An 18513-nucleotide genomic window follows, 5' to 3' on the forward strand; every position below is an offset into this window, starting at 1 on the left:
CACTTTTATTAGGAGTTACAGTTTATTTGTGGAAGCAGACATGCATTGCTCTTGAAGTCCTTACAAAGCTGCTTTCTTTTATCTACACAGAAGAGATTAATGAATCTGGGCAAAATTTCTTTGTTTACTTAAAAACACTGTATATTTTTGGGCTCAGGTAGAGCCTTTTAAATTGTCTAGGGTCTTCACTGTGTAGTTTGTGCTTTTTGTTCTTCTGGACAATTTTCTCACACTCTAATTTTTTTCGGCACTCTGCTCTCTTACCATGGCTGGCGAGAGACTTGGACTTGTAATCTCCAGTCATATGAACCCGTATCAGCTCCAGCAGTTGAGCTGTTGTGTAGTTCCCCCAGACCCTGAGTCCTGGACTTCTGACTTTGACAGATTGCTTTGCCCTGGGCAGCAGCCCATATCTAGGGAGAACTTCCATTATGAAAGGAATCCAAAAGGATTTTTAATAGCAATCCAATTATTTATATATATATTTTTTAGATTGAGTCTCAAATTGTCTTTCATTTGTGAATCATCCTATGACAGATGATATTTTCAGTCTTTGGAGGGGCTGAAAAAGGACTTCACAATTGGAGGCTGAGGCTGGCTGTTCTCCAAATCCCAAATGGAAATGGAGGAAGAGGTGTGAAGTGCTGGGTGGAAAAGCTTGAGTCACGCACCCACTTGTGATATCAAAGATCAGACTCCCCAAAGTTGGCCAATATCCCCTGGGGCCTAATTTGTTCCAAAATTTATGGCATGTGGCAAAAGGAAGGGTGATTCTTCATGTGGCTTATTCATATGGTAATTTAGGATGTGATTTTTTTTTTATACTGCTTCTGAAAAATCAGCTTCTAAATAAGAAGGGAGACACTTTATTATAGTTGTCTAACACCTAGTCAGCCTGCCAGGCCCTGGTCCCCTTCATTGCAATTTTCTCTTAAAATCACTTAAGATCTTGAGCTGTTAGAATCTTACGCAAGACCATTAACATTTTTTTTTTTTTGCTGTGAATTTCATTTCCAATCTTCACCATCTCTAAGATAAGACTAGTTTAACTTTTCATTGCACTTACCATATCTTCTAGTTTGTTAAATGGTTTCTCATGGTTGCATCATGACAGTAATAATATGCTTAAGTCGGAGGTGGGTTAATGTGGGTGGACAAGCAGCATCATCAGCACTTTTTCAGCTTGATTTCTCCCTAATCTTTCATTTCCGTAACTGAGGAGATTGTATTTAATAGTAAACACAATTGAAGCAGATGTGCGATGAAACACCTTTTCTTCTAAAGATACCTTGCAATACTGTCAATGGTACTTGAACAGTTGGAAGAGATGGATACAATGGCTAATCCAAGCTGCACAAATCCAAGGGCGAAGTACTCCTGGTCTCCCGCTGGCCATCTGTTTGGTCACTAGCAGTGACTGATGCAGGAACAGAATAAAACTGGGAGTGTCTGTGTTTTTAATCTCAGGATAGGTTGCTTCTATTGTATCCCTGTAGGCAGCTTTGTTCTATTACAAGCCAGCAGTTAAAAGCAAACCAATCTTCCCCCTGTTCACACAAAAACTCCTCAGCAAAACATCAATGAATTACATTGTTTAAAGCTGGTATTTTATCTATGGTGACTGTATTAGCCCTGGTTGCTTACGTGGGTTTTAAAGCTAGCTGTGTAAGAAGATTAGCTTGGTACTAATAGTCTGAGGCTGCAGTAATGCTAGGTAGGATGACCATTTTAAAATCCTACCAGAGTATGAAATGCTATACTAATATCAAATAGAGGAGCTGGAACTCTGATCTTTGAAATTGCCTCCTTTCTATTTGAGAGCCAGGGTGGATCAGTAGTATGAGCCATTGAGAGGATATTTTGGTTGCAGCTCCCTGCTGTTCCTTCCTTTTGCGTTCTTTCAAGGCTTTAAACTCAATCTTTGATGCATGGTCCAAGTTTTGTTGTTGTTTGTTTTTTCCATTCAGATTGCTAGAGATGTTTGGATGCCTTTGTTTCTGATTACACGTTAATGCTGCTTTACGAAGGCATTAGATGCTTTCAGGGAATGTGTTTTCAGCCCTTTGAGAAAATGAGATTTGCTATAGTTTCCAGCATGACTACACCTGAAATTTTTGGACTACAGTTTTCATCTATTCTGTTGATTAAAGTACTGTAGTATAAATGAATGTGTACATTTTAAATTTCAGCATGTACTAGATTAAATAGTGATTAAACAAATAGAAAACACTGTCCAGAACAGATCAAGCTGTAAAGTACCTTTTAAAAAAATCCATACAGTATTGGTAAGTTATCACTTGTCCTGCCTAGAGTTTTTGTCATAGGTTAAAGTTATTCCATTTGCCTTTATGGAAAGTTTGTATGTATTAGTCAGGAGGAACACTGCTAGGACCTCTAGTACTACAAACTCTGAATTCCTAGCTGCTGGTTCTCAACTTGTGTGTGTTTAGTCCGCTATTCAATTGTTTTCTAGTTCACCCAAAGAGAGGATGAAAATCCTCCTTCCTCTCTTTCTATTAAAAGAAGATAGTTTCCTTCTTTCTTACCCACTTCAAGAAGGGGGAGGGTTCTGCCCAGAGATGTATCTTCTGTAGACATTACCTGGGTTGAGACTCCAATTTTGATCTTTTGCCAAAATATCTTATCAAGGAACATAGAGACTCTAGTTAAATAGCTGTGCCACTAACCTTCTGTAGTATGGAGCTTCTGCACATAGGTCATTGTTCTGTGAGCCCTAAAATGAATCCAACTAAAGGAAAGTTGGATTTTTTCCTCTTGTGTCAGCAATGTTTGTTTACCAAGTTTTAGCCACTTAGGACCTGTGCCAAACTCCTGAATGCTTCGAGGATTCAGTAGATATCTCAATGAGCACGGTGAAAGGCAGAGTGTTTTACAAGCATGATAGTTATGTAGCTGTAATTGTTTTGCAGAATCTCTGATGTGAGAAAGGAAGAAAACATTTTTATTTCCAAGATTCCAGTTTTAATTTGAAAGACCAACAAGTAGTTTGTAACTTTTGGATTTGGGAGCTGTTAAGGGACAAGTAATCTATTGCTATGTTTGGAGGATCTTCTAGAACAAAACCACACTTTTAGTCATGATGTGCAGTGTTTGAGATTATGACTGAAAATCCAGGTGAGCAGGCTGTTTGCCTTCAACAATCAGATAAAGGTGTAGAAATGCAGAGTAAGTTGCATTACATGTTTCATGCCTTTTGGCAGTTTTGGCTGATACTCTCAACTTGAGCACAACCTCAAAGCCAACTGACAAATGAGAGTAATGATTTAATTGTCTGGTTCAGAACAATAAACAGACTCGTGTACTTGCCTGGAGGGCTTTTGTAGGAGCAGTGAAGAGGAGAACTTGCATGTAATAGAACTAATGCTTCTAAGCTGTGGGTAGGTGATCATACTGCTTCAAAGCTTGAAGAGACATCTTCTAGTCTTCAGTGCTGTTGGACTTGTTGGTAAGCCCATCTAAGAAATGCAAAGTGGAAATATTTGGCATCAGTTAAAAAAAAGAACTGCTTCCATCACGCAAGACAGTTCAGGCTGTTCTATAGATTTCAAATAATTGTTCTGGAGGAAGATTTATCTTAAATAAAAAACTGAGCCTTTATTGTACTGTATGTACTTACAGACTTTACTGAACAAAACTGAACGAAACACCACAAACTGTAGGCAGCTATAATGAGCAATTTACATCTTATGACGTGCCATGAGGTTTTTACACATAACTGAGTTTTTTCCAGAAACTGTTGGGTATAAATTGCTTACTATTTTCAAAGGAACTGAAGTTGATTCTCCCAAAAACAGTGGTTTACAGATTAGCTGAAGTTGGTTGAGTCTGATTAATAAAACCAATTTCACTTCAAATCATGATGAAGAAACATCTTGGTCTAAATTAAAACTTAATTTTCAAATAAACTATTCTTTATGCAGTTGGAAAAGGATGGATTTTTCAAACTGTGTAGACAAACTGGAAAAATCAAACTCAGTACCATTACTCGATAAAGTTAAAACATAATAGAAATCATATACTAAGGTCTGTGGTTTTAGTTCCTGTTCTGAAAAGTACTTCAGTAAGTATCTCTCAGTTTGGAAAGAGCCAAACACTAGTGAGTTTTTGCTATGTGGTAGAAGTTGTTTGACTTCTTTTAAGTACTTAGACATCATTCAGTTGCTTAAAAAGGCTTATCTGAAGCTACAGATCTTTGATCTAATTTACTGTGGTTTAAGTGTGAATTTTGGATATATGTTCTTAATTTGTAGGCTGGATTCTGATCAATGGAGAGCCAGCCTCTGTCATACAGCAGGCTTTCTGGAGAGTTGCCTAAACTGAGCCAGCTGAAAATCTAGCTTTTTTGACATCCCTTTCTTCTGTATGCCTTGATAAAGTGAAATTGAATCTTGAAAGCTTGCTGCAGGCTGATGATAAAGCTGAAGAGCTAATTTTGGGTAGGAATGTTCCAGAGCTTGTCCTGCCATATTCCCTTTTCAGCTGAGACACTGGTTTTGCTTATTTGTGTTTAAGATTCTGGCAGCACCTATCAGATGAAGTTTAGGTATGTAAAATTGAATTTCTGCTTTGGAACCTTGATATACTTAACGTGTAAAACAAAAATATGAGGAAAACCCTGTCCACCCTCCTGCTCCAAATGTCTGTACATAGAATATTGCTTTCAGATGCGTGGTACATGCATATGTCAGCATGTACATGTTGATTACAATTAGAGGAGTGAAGCCAGGTAAAAGTCACCTGATCTCTCCAGCTTATTTATGTCATTTCTGCCAAGCAAGCAATGAAATGTTTATCCTTCTCCAGGTAAATTAAATAGCTGAGTACAGAATGTATCAAAGGGGTGTGTGAGAAAGGCATCTCTTGTGACATGACCTAATTGCGTAAGAGGGCCTTATGAGAGATCAACAATTAGCCAAACTCGCCGCCTTTTGAGATCCCTCCCTTTCTAGATACTACCAAGTATTCCTAATCTTTCCTTCCAGATATTTAGCCATCTTAATGGCAATGGCCTGTTAGTATTGCATGGTGCAATATTCTTAGTCTCTGTGTAGCTTTTTCAATCTACTAAATTACCCTTTCTCCCCGTCCACCTTCTCCATGTGCCCTCTTCTCATCCTGAGAATCTCATTAATAAAACAGCAACACTTGTAGATTGAGAGTAATTTTGTGGATATCAAATCCGACGTAACTGTTCTTTTCAGTGGAATTATTTCTATCACTGTGGTGATTAGGCTTTGAATGAGGACATTATGAGTGGATGTGGCAAACTTACAGAGTTAATTAAATGATGTTTCAGTCTATTTTTCCCCCTTGTTTTGTGTAAACTGGCTGATGCTTACACTGTAAGTATTGATTGTTTTTTAGATTTCTTCCACATCTAACCATTCAATTTCTGCCCTAGGTTACTTACCAAACAGCATTCATGCTGTGGAAGCAATGCTGGCTGCTGCAAGTATTGGTGCTATTTGGAGTTCAACATCACCAGATTTTGGCATTAATGTGAGTAGCCTTATTATTATGTGTTCCAGAAAAGCTGTCATGATTCTGACAGATGCGATAGTGACAAACTAGTGGCAAATGGATTTTGTTTGCTTTATTCTTACTGCCACCTCGTGACAGAGCCGAGTACCATTTTTTTTTCTAGCAGAGGAAAGGAAAGTACTTGGGCTCAGATTATTCAAAGTTGCCAAAGGACCTGAAAACCTAGTTGCCATTCATCAAAATCAGGTATCCGGATACCCAAGCTGGCTTTGGAGATCCCTTCTTTCTACTCCTCAATTTCAGATCAAGGCCCAGTTAAGAATATGCTGCCTTCTGATTGCTTACTCACTGTAATATTGAACTGGGATTTGATATATTCGCTCATGGATGGATCACGAGAAAGCACGGCCATGGCTGAGGACAAATGAGATAGCTGCTGATGAGTGGCCTAATGGGTCATAAGCAGGAGAAACAGCAAGCTACTTACAGAGTGGCCTCCCTAAAAAGTGAAGTAAAAACGGTGTAAGAATATATCATCGTTGGTGTGAGAGACTCCTTATTTTCCTATGACAATGAATGTATGGTCTCAGGTGTGCACATTGTGACTTCTTACAATTTTACTGAAGTTAGTTTAACTGCAGGAGGGGCATTTAGCCTTGGGGATAATTTTTTGTTGGTCCACAATAATGTTTGTGATGTACCTACTCCTTTTCTTCCAGTGATTTTTCTAGTTTTAATATTCAAAAATGTATGAGAATATTAAGATATGTAACCAAGCACCAAAATAAAGAGGAATACCTGCTTTTTTTAGATTGCTGTGAGCATATCAAAGCTGTTTGTCCTCTAGAGTGCTGATATTTGAGTGTTAATTTTGGAAAGTTCATTGTAAGGACTTATGTTAAACAGTGTTGTCAAAAGAGTCCAAATAGCACCATGGTTAGAGGAAACAGTATAACGTAGCCCTGATTTCAGTGACTTTCATCTTTTGCCAAGTACAAAGATACAAACCTAACTGCCACAAACTGAATGAAAACCCTTGTTTTCATGTGTTGCTTATGACTCTCAGCACACTAGTTTGAGTATCATTAGTTAACTAGCTCTCTGGGAGATTTTCAAGCAGGTCCACAGTCCTTGTGAGCTTTTATTATACTACGTGTGCAAATGAACAATAATGCAACAAAGTCAAGTCATACCTTTTCTTGGGGTTTAGCCCTTCCAAAATCTTTCTCCCAGCTGCTCACCCAAGCTCCAGTTTCTTTGCCTAAATAGTCCCTTTCATCTGCCTCTTGTGTGAGTAAACTGAGCAACACTCAGTCACCCTTTTTCTAGAAGGCATTATATTTCTCAATAAGATGAGGGATTTCAGAGTAATATCACTAACCTAATCGACTCCTTTTCAGTGTAGGAACAGGTTTTTGTATATGAAGGAGGGCAAGAAAATTATTTCTTAAAGAAATGTGCAGTTGAAATAGAATACTGTCAGATTGCTCCATATAATAGTTAAACTTTTTTACTTTTATGGTGATTTGAGTTTTAATTAATAGAACTGTGTTCGTCCGCCACAGTCATACATACGTTTGCATCTTGACCCTGAAGCATGTGTATCATGGGCATGACAAGTGTGTGTTGGAAAAGTTACTTGGCTTCTGAATAAAGACAAAATTGGAAAAACAAAAGTTTGGAATAAAATATGGTAAAAGTACTCATGATATTCACACAGACATTACAGTGTGTGCTGGAAGGTTTGGGAGTATATTCTGCTTTATTTTTTTGGAAAGTTCTTAGCACATCATGGGCAGTAGCAGATAAAAATAATATTTAAAATGGAGCATTGAATCTTTATTTCTTCTACCTAAATGTTTGCATGAAGACATTTGGAGAATGTACTGTTTATATACTGCTGAACACACACTGCCCAGGAGTGTTGATATTTTATGTCCTCAATGTTTAATACTGGTAGTTGGCTAAATGTATAGAACTATTATCCCTGGATTAGCGCTAGAGGGCAGCAGCATACCATTTCTTTACATTTAAGATTGTATCATTTGGAAAAAAAAAAGATTAAAAAAATCATTACACCATGTAATGATCAATCTGTTCTACAAATATTTTCTTCTTGCACAGAAAATGACAGTATGGAGTATTTTCTTTGCAATGTTATTTGATCTCTCCTCTGGAGAAAGATTGTTCATTTTTGCTTGTATTACAGAGTACGGGTATGCTTTCTGTCCATGTTGATGTGCTGTTATTTTCAGTGCCCAGCTTTATTTAGTTTTTGTGATAGTTTTTTAATGAAACTTAGTCTTGGAGCAGCAGTGCCATCAATATCATTTATTCTTCTTTGGCTAGTCTGCATGTGTTGGCATGAATTCAAAACCTAACATCTTGAAGGAGATCAGCAGAGGTCCTCCAGGATATTGGCTTCCACCCTAAGGAATAGATTTTCCTCCTTTTGTGCACTTGTGTTAGTACCATTAACATAAATGAGTATTTCACATTCAAGTTTTGGAAATAATGTATCGTTTTCAACATCTAATTTCAAAGCTAATTGTATATAGATGTTTTGTGCAGTTTAGGAATGGCACTTCTCAGAGCTGCCTACACGTTGCAGGCTCTGAATATCATACATCTGAAGGCTTTGCAAGCACGCGGGAAGCCTGTTGTCAGAGAACCAGTGAATTCCCTCCCACACAGAATGCCACCCTTGACAGCTTTTGCTTCATTTCTCTGGTCCTCCTTATCCGTGTAGGTACATCCATGTAGGAAAGTGGTTCTTTTCAGCCTTGCATAAGAGACTGTTGGATATTTAAGTTTAAGAAGAAGCTCTGCTGTTAGAACTATGTGAGAAACTTGGTAAGGCCTAGTAAAGCTAGTGCAGCTCCATTCATAGGACCCTGCACAATTTTTAATACAGGATTTGAGGCTCATCTAATAGAATAAGCCATATCTGGTATACCTGAGCTTTTCATGAAAGCAATTCCTTGCTGAGCCATCTGGTTGGATTAAAGTTCCAGTGTAGCAATTACATGTTCCATCTGTTTGTATTCCCTTTGTATCACACCACGCTGCCCGGTGGGATTTGATCCTGCCAGTGCTAATGAATCCAGCTGGGTGTGTTAGCAGGATTAATAAGACCCCAAGAACTGTAGTTGTCTCAGTTTGCAGTTCACACTACACTCCCTTTTTCTTTCTTCTGTTAGGATACCCTTAGTCCTCTCCTTGGTCTTCATTTTTGAACATTAGGCAGCACAGAAAAAGGGGGCTATGCTCCGTGTTCAACATGGATCTATACTGTGTGGTCATTTCTTTGAAAAGGATACAAAGAAATGGGTATGATAACAAATTTAAGGCAGTTGGAAATTCAACTTCATGCTGCACACTTCTGGAGTAAGCTCTCTTGCAACCCTGATTAGCCCAGCATGGGAAGATGATGTTTAACAGTGTATTTGATTGTGATTTTTTTTGCATTGGTCTCTTAATTTGCCTGTAATTAGACTCTCATTTTAGCTATAAAGTAGAAGATGAACTAAGATACAGATAAGGATATGAGGTTTTGGGAAGAACAGGCACATGATCAAAGTCTAGTTTTGCAACATGATTTAGGAGACCTGTTCTTAAACAGCTGACAGTTTTATAATATTGAGTTATCTTGTGGTTCTTAGTGTTTCAAGTAATGTAGCTAGAGAGGGATGAACATAACTGTGTTCTGAGAGCTTTTATTAAAAGGATTTACTTGTTGCTGTTGAATACAAAGATCCATTTCTGGAAGGCTGTGGCATGCAGTGTATGTGAAAAATAAAAGAAATGCCAGAAAATTCTCTAAAATGTGATAATAGCTGTGGTAAATTCCTGAAAGCAACCTTAAGTGGAGAACACACTTGAAAATTTGGCATTTGAATATGTCCTACCTCAAAGGTCCTGAAGGAACCGTGGCAGTCTTGCTAGCGGTGTGTATGTGTGTGTTTGCAATATCTAGGCATGCTGGTAAAAATCAGTGGAACAGTTTCCTTTGCTAATCTTAGCTGAGCAAAGCTGTGAATTCATGTGAAGTGCCACCTTGCCATGTATAAATGCATCTTGCAGAAGTCTAAAGTGTTTTCCACTTTTTCCATGAAAACTAACAAACTGTTAGTACACTGTTGAAGCAGCATTGGGGTCCTTTCACAAGGGTGTACGGAGCACCTGTCTGAAGATGCAGATAGGAGTCTTGTGAGCCTTCAAATAAGTTAAGTGCTTAACTCCTACTCACATCGCAGGTGCTTATTCTCTTTAGATTAATTTATAAATTTGATTCTCAAGATGAGTTTTTAAGTGCTTAGATACCATTGTAAACTTGGTACTTGAGTGAATGATGTTCTGTGATGATCTGTGGTGATTTTTCCTTTGTTAGGTTGATAGACGTGGGGGTCATGAAATAAGGTGTTATAAACCTGGTGTGCCTTGAAGATCTAGGGCAAGAGAAAGACACAAGTAGGCAAGAATTCTAACAGTTCTCCTGCCGATTTCTATCCTTGTTCCTTGCTTGGAACAAGACTTGCATTTAGCAACCAGTAGGTTTTCCTGTTTTAGCAATTCATTTTTTTAAAGTTGTTTTTCTTGTTTGTCTCTAGGGTGTACTGGACAGGTTTTCCCAAATTCAGCCTAAGCTCATCTTCTCTGTTGAAGCTGTTGTATACAATGGCAAAGAACATAACCACTTGGAAAAGCTGCTTAGTGTGGTAAAAGGTATTTCACTTCATGCCATCTAATCCCAGCTGTGCTGTGGTTCTATGAGTGCTCAAAGCCTGTACTGACACTGAGAGAAGTCCCAACTCTGACTGCTTGTCCCTGTCCTCGATCCTTTCCAGCATCCCTGTGGATAGGGATCCCATTTAGAATGGCAGAACTGATTTGAGTAAAAACTAACCAGTCTTTTGCTTGCTTAATTATAACAGTCTTTTGCTAGCTTAGTTTAAATATATCAGTGCCTGTACCAGCATAAATCAGCAGGTAGCATAAGTGGGGGAACAGGGAATAGTGATACTTTTGCTTTTTTTAAGGTGATGTGAAGTGCTACTGAAAGCTACTAAAGAGATCGTGCAGAACTAAAGCTTGTTGATTTAAGCCTGTCTCTTTTTTAAGGTTGGCAATAATAAGGAAATCTTATCTTATTTAGGTAAAAGAATTTAGTCTTCTGGGATTTCTTAACATTTAAATTTATTTCCATTACTCAGTGTATTACACTGACAGAAAAGACCTTTGGTTTGTATAAGTGGAAGTAGTAATGTTTTCTTTCTTCTTTCTTCCAGGGCTTCCAGATTTAAAAAAAGTGGTGGTGATTCCATATGTCTCCTCAAGAGAAACCATAGATATTTCTAGGATTCCAAACAGGTAATTGGATAAAATGAGCTTTTGAGCTGCTACTGCCCCAGCTAGGGATGGAATAGACAGATTTATTGAAACTTTCTGACCTCTTGAACTTGTGAAAACCAGGAGTGAGCCAAATTTCTTGATGTGGGTCCAGCTTCATACTGAGTAATGAAGAGATTTTGCTGCAGGTGTATTGTTTCTACAAAACTCTGTGTCAGAATTAATGATTCTCAACAGGGTGGTGTCTGAAATGATCCTTCCCTTCGAAGTCTGGGAGGCACAGAATGTGTCATGGGATGACAAAGTCCGGAAAAATTCAGTCTAGAATTTTCTTTTTTTTTCCTTTCTTTCTCTGTTACTCTGATAGTTCTTTCCTCTTTAATAACATTGGGGAGAGCGTAGCCGTTATTTTGGGATCATGGTGACCATACACAAGGTGACCAGGCTTGAACTAAAGTGCATTCTCGTGCAGCAGAGGTTGACTAGGCAACAGTTGCTTTTCCCATGCCATCTCCAGCTGCTCTGATCAGGAGAATGCTTTTTAGTGGTGTTATCAGGATGGCAAGAAGAGCTGTGCTGTGTCTTTCCAGGAAAGGCATTTCTAGCCTCTCTCACTGGCTAGAGTGGAGCAGCTGTTGGTACAAATATAGGTGGAAGAGCATCTGTTGTAGAGAGAATGCTTGGTTTAATATTAAGACTAAAACTTTAATAAACACTCTTCACAGCAAAGCTGCATCTGCAGTGGAACCAGTAGAGCAAAGCAGAGAGTTTTGTTTTCTTTTAACTGATTACAAGACTGCTACATACTGCAGTTGGGATATGGGCAGATTCCCAGCTTCTTCACTGTCGCAATAATTTGGGCACAGCTCTGTACCCCTGTGACTAGGCTGCATTTGCACAAGGTGTGGTGTGGTTTCCAGCATCGTGTGGACTTGCTGACTGCAGTATCCATTAGCTTGAAGATACCCACATCGTCTTCTGTTTTATGGTTTACCCGTTCCTTTGTGCTCTTTTCTTACAAGAGTACTGCCAACACACCTGAGGTTTTTGGAGTGAACTACTGAATGGTTTTAAGTACAATACTGCTTTATTCCCCAAGACATATTTCTACAAGACATTTCTACAGAGAGAAATATTAATTAATATTTATCTGTTTTAAATGAATTTGCCTGTTAATTTCAGGTTGATTTATAGCTTCCATTTCCTCGTTTCCTTTTTTCCTTGAAGTGCGTTTGCAATATCTGTTACATGTATTTAACTCTCTCTGAAAAAAATACTTGATGTAAAATAGGACCATCCAGTAGAATAACACTATCCACTTAATTAAACTTTATTATGTAAAAGAAGCTAGTTTCACTAAGAAGCCTGTATTTTACTTGCCACTACTTTTCATGTGTGATTGCTGGATACTACAGGTAAACCTTGGTGCTATTTTTTGTTTTCATTTTTATAAAAGCTGTAAGTAACAGCTATTTAGTTTGATTTATTGATCACCTCAAAGAAAATGTTTGCTCTGTGTGAAATACCCTATTAGGGAGGATATTTATATAAATTCAATAGGATGCAGTGGGGGGAAGACAGTGGCCTTCAGAACTGAGCAATGAATAATTTAAATGACAGTTTTAGAGGTAACTTGTTTTGCTTATTTACTGTTCTGGAATAGGTAAATCAGGTAACTTTTAGAAAATGGTTGAGTTCCAATATCAAGGGTCAGATGGTTCCTTCAGAGCCAACTGTGTTAAAACTGACTTTACCAACCACAACACCATTTTCAGCTGTACCAAGGGACAGCTTAGCTGTCCCCTGAGTCTGTCAGAACATTCTTCTGGTTGTAATGCAGGGAAGGCTTTCGCCATGCCGGTTCTGCAATCGCTGTGTCTGTAATGCAGCAGGGGAAGTTGGCGTATGGACATGATCCTGTATTCCAAAATTCCTCACGTCTGTATGGGCAATTTTTTCCATCTAGTAATGGGCAAGTGGGGAGAAGACTAGGATGTTCTCTGCAGCAGAAAAAACTAACAGAGTTAATACTGCTACTGTGTCTGAGCTCTGCTCATTTGAAGCCCACTCTGGTATCTCCATTTTGCATTCCTCTGACTACCATCAGAGCTTGCATGCTTTGGTATAGTATTTGCAAGGACAGAGAATCAGTTCAGGTCCGCTGCTGTGCCCAAGCTGAAAAGGCCTTGAGGAACCAGGCACACAGCACAGAAATACTTGGCTTGCTCCAAGCAAGCTTCGGTTGATGCTGAGCCTGAGCTCGTAAGCCCTTCTGGATCTGATTTGCCTGGGCATGAAACAGATTCTACAGTTTTTGTATCATTTGCCACTGTTCTGATTCTGGGAGCAGAGCGCAGAGACATCCACACTGTCTCTCTGCCCAGCCAGCTTGGGTCTTCTGGATCCAGTTTTGCTTTGTAAGTTATGTATCCATGTTCGTATGGCACTGCACCTCCACTAATAAGCCTTGTGGGATCAATTTTTCTCCTCATTTGTGGCCTGATTTGTAAGCAAGCTGCATAACACACCTGTGGATAAGAGGCCTGCCTATTGTGTAGCTCCCATTGGAAAGCCAAGCCTCCACTGACAATCTGCCCCTCTGGTCAAGCTGTTAAGGCTAGCAGCTGATTATAGGTGCAGATTTATAGGCTTGATTTTGTTGTGTTACATCTTAGTGTTATACTGATGTTTTATTTTCAAATGGGAACAGGAAACAGAATGATATAGTGATTCAAATGAAGAGCAGAAATAGATTAGGAGTGAAACTAATATATGTAGTTTCAGTACATAATTTATTGTAAGAGAACTATTAGATATGGAGGTGATCTTATATATGCGGTGGGGTAATGCTTTCAAACAAAATTCAAATGTTCCTTTTTTCCCCCCTCTTATGCAGTGTCTTTTTAGAAGATTTCCTTGCTACTGGGAAAGGAGAACAGGCCCCCCAGCTGGAGTTTGAACAGCTGCCTTTTAGTCATCCTCTCTTTATCATGTATTCATCAGGCACAACAGGGGCACCAAAATGCATGGTCCATTCAGCAGGGGTATGTCTTTCCTCCTGGAGCTACGCTGTCTTATTTATAACTACCTGGGTTACCTTTCTTTTTCCTTTAACAATATCTCATATCATAATGTAATTGTTAAGGAAGAATAGATTGCTGAGACGTTTTCAGTAACCTGAAATGAAACTTTTGGTTTCCAGGTGAGTGGTTGAAAGAAAATATAGATTAATAGGATATAAAATAATTTGGTTTAGAGATTGTTGTGGAGACCCTTCAGAGACTTCAGCAATTTCCTGGGGGCAGATGTCTGTCAAAAAAGTGCTAGTAGAGCTGGCGCAAACTGATATTTGTATCAGAAAAGCCAAAGAACAGAATGGGTGCTTGGAACTGATTTTTGGACACTTTGGTGTTGAGGCCCATTGGCAAAGGAGATATGACAATGCTTGCACTCTTTATCTGCAATATTTCTGTGACTAAAAAGCTTCACTCCTCAGGATCGTCAGTTCAGAGCATATCACCCTCAGCATTCATCCTTTAAGGAAAGAAGTTAGAAGGTTAGCTAAGCCTTTTGGGTGTAAGTTTTGCCTTGTATGGGAGCTTTGTTTTAGGCAGTGTCTTGTGACTAAAGGTACAAAGAAAGTTGTAGTCATATTCACCTGTGCTCACATGCTTTCCATTTGCTATTCATGTTCTAAAAGTTGTTCTAAGCAACTCGGTAAGTTCAGGTAATGGCTACATCAGTCAGGTGTAGCATTCAAACTTTAAATCTGCCATTGGTATAGTCCTTAATGAAAAGCAGGGTTTTTATATTTTAATTTGCCTTAAGACAGGCCGAAAGTACTGCATAAAACACTTGTGCCAGCTTGTATAAATTAAACTGCACAACTACTATCCAGTATCCATTGCCTCGGCTAGTTGCTCTGCAAGTCAGGATGAGCATCTCGTGAGACTGGCTAGAGCTGTCTAGGTAGCTTTAGGGCAGAGTCACTTTCATGTTAGGCCCATAGCGTGTATAGTTTTGCCTCTGTTTGATGGTAAGGACTGGAGGATTTCCCTACAGACATTTCCCACGCTGCCTGTAAACATTCTGCTTTATATATTATCAATAAGGGATCATACCAGGCAGCATGTGACATATAGAATGGTCCCTTTGGGACACAAGTCTTACATTTGTGGAGAAGAAAGAAGGAAGTGTATTTTGAAGTTTGACAGCTGTTTTGAAGCTGTGCTGGCTTTAGACCCTCTGGTTAAGTATTTATGGAGATGGATTAGCAAGAAAAGGGGCGGGTGTTTTGTTCAGTGATGCATGATAAACAGCAGGGAGATGAAAAACACAGATGTAGAACAGACAATGGGACTTTGTTGCAAAGGTTCTTTCTCTTTCCATGTTATCTCTATGGCTGCTTAGCTTGCCCTTAGTCATATCTGTACTCTTCATCTGAGTCATCTTTGCAGTTCATGCAGAGCTACCTGTAGAGTATAGGTACAGACTACTCATCCTAGTTGGGAGAGGAAGGCTGAATGTGATGGCTTGTTGTATGGGATATGTTATTTGTGAGGGTTCTGTGTTCCCGCTGAGCAGCTCTGTGGTTCCTTTACTGAAGGGTGATTTCCCCCCCCCCCTTATAGTGAGGTGCTAACAACTCTGGCCTAAAGCAAAATTGTTTCATCATAGGCTTCCTTGGTTTGCCTGCTCTGTGTGTGCCAGTTTGAATAGGGCCTACAAATAAAATCCATGCAAACAAGTGCTTAGACATCTCTTGAGCACTTGGTTGGGTTCCTCTATTTGGTGGTTCTTGGGTTTGGTTGTTACTTTTGTTTCCATCATAACCAATAAGAAGATTCTCAGTGATTTCAACAGAAGCAGAATTGGCTCGCAGTCTTTGTTTTGTTTTTCCAGCCTCAGGTTTATTGAAATTGTGTTTTGATAGTTAAAAACACAAAGAGGTGGCCTTGCAGTGAAAACATTAAATCATTGCCTGTTTGCAGTGCACTTCAATGTTGTCCTGTTGTTGTACTGATCTTTTTATAGATGTTAATACGCAGCTTACTCTATTATAAATTTGCCACTCAGTTGCATTCTGCAATATGTTTCTAGTCTGTTTTCTCTGCATGTATTTTGTTCTCTTGTGGCACATGGTGAAAGTAACATGTAAATAATGAAACTGAAGCCAGATAATTGAAGATGTAACAAGTAGTGCCTCAGAGGGAGCAACACTTTCCTGGTTCTGGAAACAAAGGTTTATTGTACTGAACAGTTGGTTGTGCTAAAGAAATACATTTGAAGGGGTCTTTTTAATTCTCTAAAAAGATTAGCAAGTAGTTGCTCTTCCTATGTCATAAAAACATTGCCCCCCCTTATGTCATTCATACAGGCCCCTTTGCACATTTACTTTGCAGTTATTTCACATTCACAACTGTCTAAAGAGAAATAATCAGTTCACTTCTGTGTGTCTTAAGGACTCCTAAGACCTGGGTTCAGATAACTGCCACAGGCGGCTTATACAACTGTAGTCAAATTACTAAGTCTGAATATGCCTTAGTTTTCTGTCAAGCTATGGTATTTCTGCCTTCACAGAGTTCACACTACATACCCCTTCCTCTTCTAGCTCCTCAGATCTGGATTTCTTTCTCCAGTGCAACTTGACTTCCCTGCTCTCATGCAACATCCTTTTTCCCCCATCCTGGCAGCTTTGTGGCTCTTAACTATGAAGTTCTCTGCTCTGCTGAAAATCAGGTTCAGTTGCCACTTTGAATGTTGTGGAATGGCTCTGCAGTCCACAACTGCTTTCCCCCCAGCACTTCTCCCCCCTCTCTAGGCCTGCCACCCTAGCCCCATCCTCTGATGAGGACTTTTTGTCCCAGACCTTCTGGATGCTGTGCGGAGAGCCCATGTGGTTCAAGACCAGGACCAGCAGCTGTGAGTTACTGCTGTCTCTGAGCTACATAAGCCCTTAGCACTGGTCTGCTCTGTGTTGACAGAGTGGCTGAGGGGCAGCTGCTCCTAATGGTTGTTAATTTTGACCCTCCATGTGCTCAGCACTGTATTGGCCATTCGTTAAGCTCAACAAAGAGAAGCAGGCCAAGAAGTTCTTCTATCAGCAGGCAGGTGTGTGCTATGGAATGCTAAATGCTTAGGATTTATTCTGAGGGTCATGCAAGTCCTATAAATAAACTTGAGAGAGCATCTTACGCTGTAAGCTCTTTAGAACGGCTATGCCTTCTACCACAATAATTTGCAGATGGAGAGGTTACCAGGGTTTGGGAGGAATAGTTCACACTCTCTACCAAAATTCATTGTTAAAAGTTTCCTTTTTTTCCTTGAACTGTGGAATAGTAATAACTAAATGAAGAAAAAGAAAGCCAATATTCATTTTAGTTGAATTTGACTTTTAAAATACAGCCTGTTTTGTGTGGCTGTTTAAGATTCTCCTGCAGAGGCAATGTGCTTACTTTTATATGTAGAGTAGTTACATTAAACACATGCAATTCTTTTGGCAACAACAGAAATTAAGTTAGTCATAGTGTTTCTAAATCCTGAATTTAAAATTTCAAAATGTAGGTAGTAGCATGTAGCTAGATGGCAGCATTGCAACAGCTCAGTGTATTCAAACATTAGCAGGTAAATTCAGACCTGGCTCCTTTGAATTGCAAAGAAAAAAATCAATTTACTCCTTTATTTCTATTTATTATTTTTTCCTTTTCTCCCAAAGCATGCAGCATTTTATGACTTTTCTTTTTCTTTTCAAATGTTTATCTGTAATCTGTTTTCTTTCAACATAATTTGTTTCATGCTTACGAGGGTCTTAACAGTTCCGCTATAGGTCCTCACATAAATGCCAAACATTTAAATCAGCCACATTAGTATGTCATTCCAGTGAAGTGATTTAGTGAAGCCGTTTGTAAATTTATTTATCATAAGAGGTTGCATTTTAATGATCAAGAAGGTACTTCAGCTGCATTTCCAACAAAGAAAAAAGGGAATAATAGATTTCACTATATTGTTAATACTGGTGTTTCGAGCAGTGAGGTTTTCCACACTGCTAGTCGCTTGAATGCTTAGAAAAGATCATATAGTTAGGTCTTTCATCTCCTGAGACTTAATAGATGAGATGGTTTGGATAAATAGTGTTGACAGCCTGGAGGGATGGGCTGAGAGGAACCTCGTGAAGTTCAACAAAAGGAACTGCAGAGTCCTGCACCTAGGGAGGAATAAGCCCATGTACCAGTACAGGCTGGGGGCTAACCTGCGGGAAAGCAGCTCTTAGGAGAAGGACCTTGGAGACCTGGTGGACAACAAGTTGACCCCTTGTTGCCATTGTGGCCAAGAGGGCCAGTGGTATGCTGGGTTGCATTAGGAAGAATACTGCCGGCAGGTCAAGGGAGGTGATCCTCCCCCTCTACTCAGCCCTGGTGAGGTTGCATCTGGAGTACTGTGTACAATTCTGGGCTCCCCAGTAGAAGAGAGACACAGAACTACTGGAGTGAGTCCAGCGGAGGGCTACTAAAATGATTAAGATTATCTGTCCCATGGATTAGAAGTGATGTGTGGTGGGAATTGCTGAGGTCTCGAGAGAGGCTGAAAAGTTACGTGAAAGAGGAAATGGGGAATGCAGACCTTACTGCTGTATATAGGCTTGGGATTTGCATCAGTTGTGGG

General features: G+C 39.4%; 1 protein-coding gene across 1 annotated transcript in view; it reads left to right on the forward strand.

Annotated features, from left to right (window-relative positions):
- AACS (acetoacetyl-CoA synthetase) overlaps window positions 1-18513 on the forward strand; it is a 49337-nt gene that overhangs the window by 15274 nt on the left and 15550 nt on the right. Inside the window, exons 5-8 of the mRNA XM_026114431.2 lie at window positions 5423-5520; window positions 10113-10227; window positions 10791-10872; window positions 13748-13895. Coding sequence (XP_025970216.1) covers window positions 5423-5520; window positions 10113-10227; window positions 10791-10872; window positions 13748-13895 — 443 coding nt within the window. The remainder of the gene's footprint in view (window positions 1-5422; window positions 5521-10112; window positions 10228-10790; window positions 10873-13747; window positions 13896-18513) is intronic.

Source organism: Dromaius novaehollandiae, chromosome 17 (assembly GCF_036370855.1).
Source record: "Dromaius novaehollandiae isolate bDroNov1 chromosome 17, bDroNov1.hap1, whole genome shotgun sequence".
Classification (NCBI taxonomy): Eukaryota; Metazoa; Chordata; class Aves; order Casuariiformes; family Dromaiidae; genus Dromaius; species Dromaius novaehollandiae.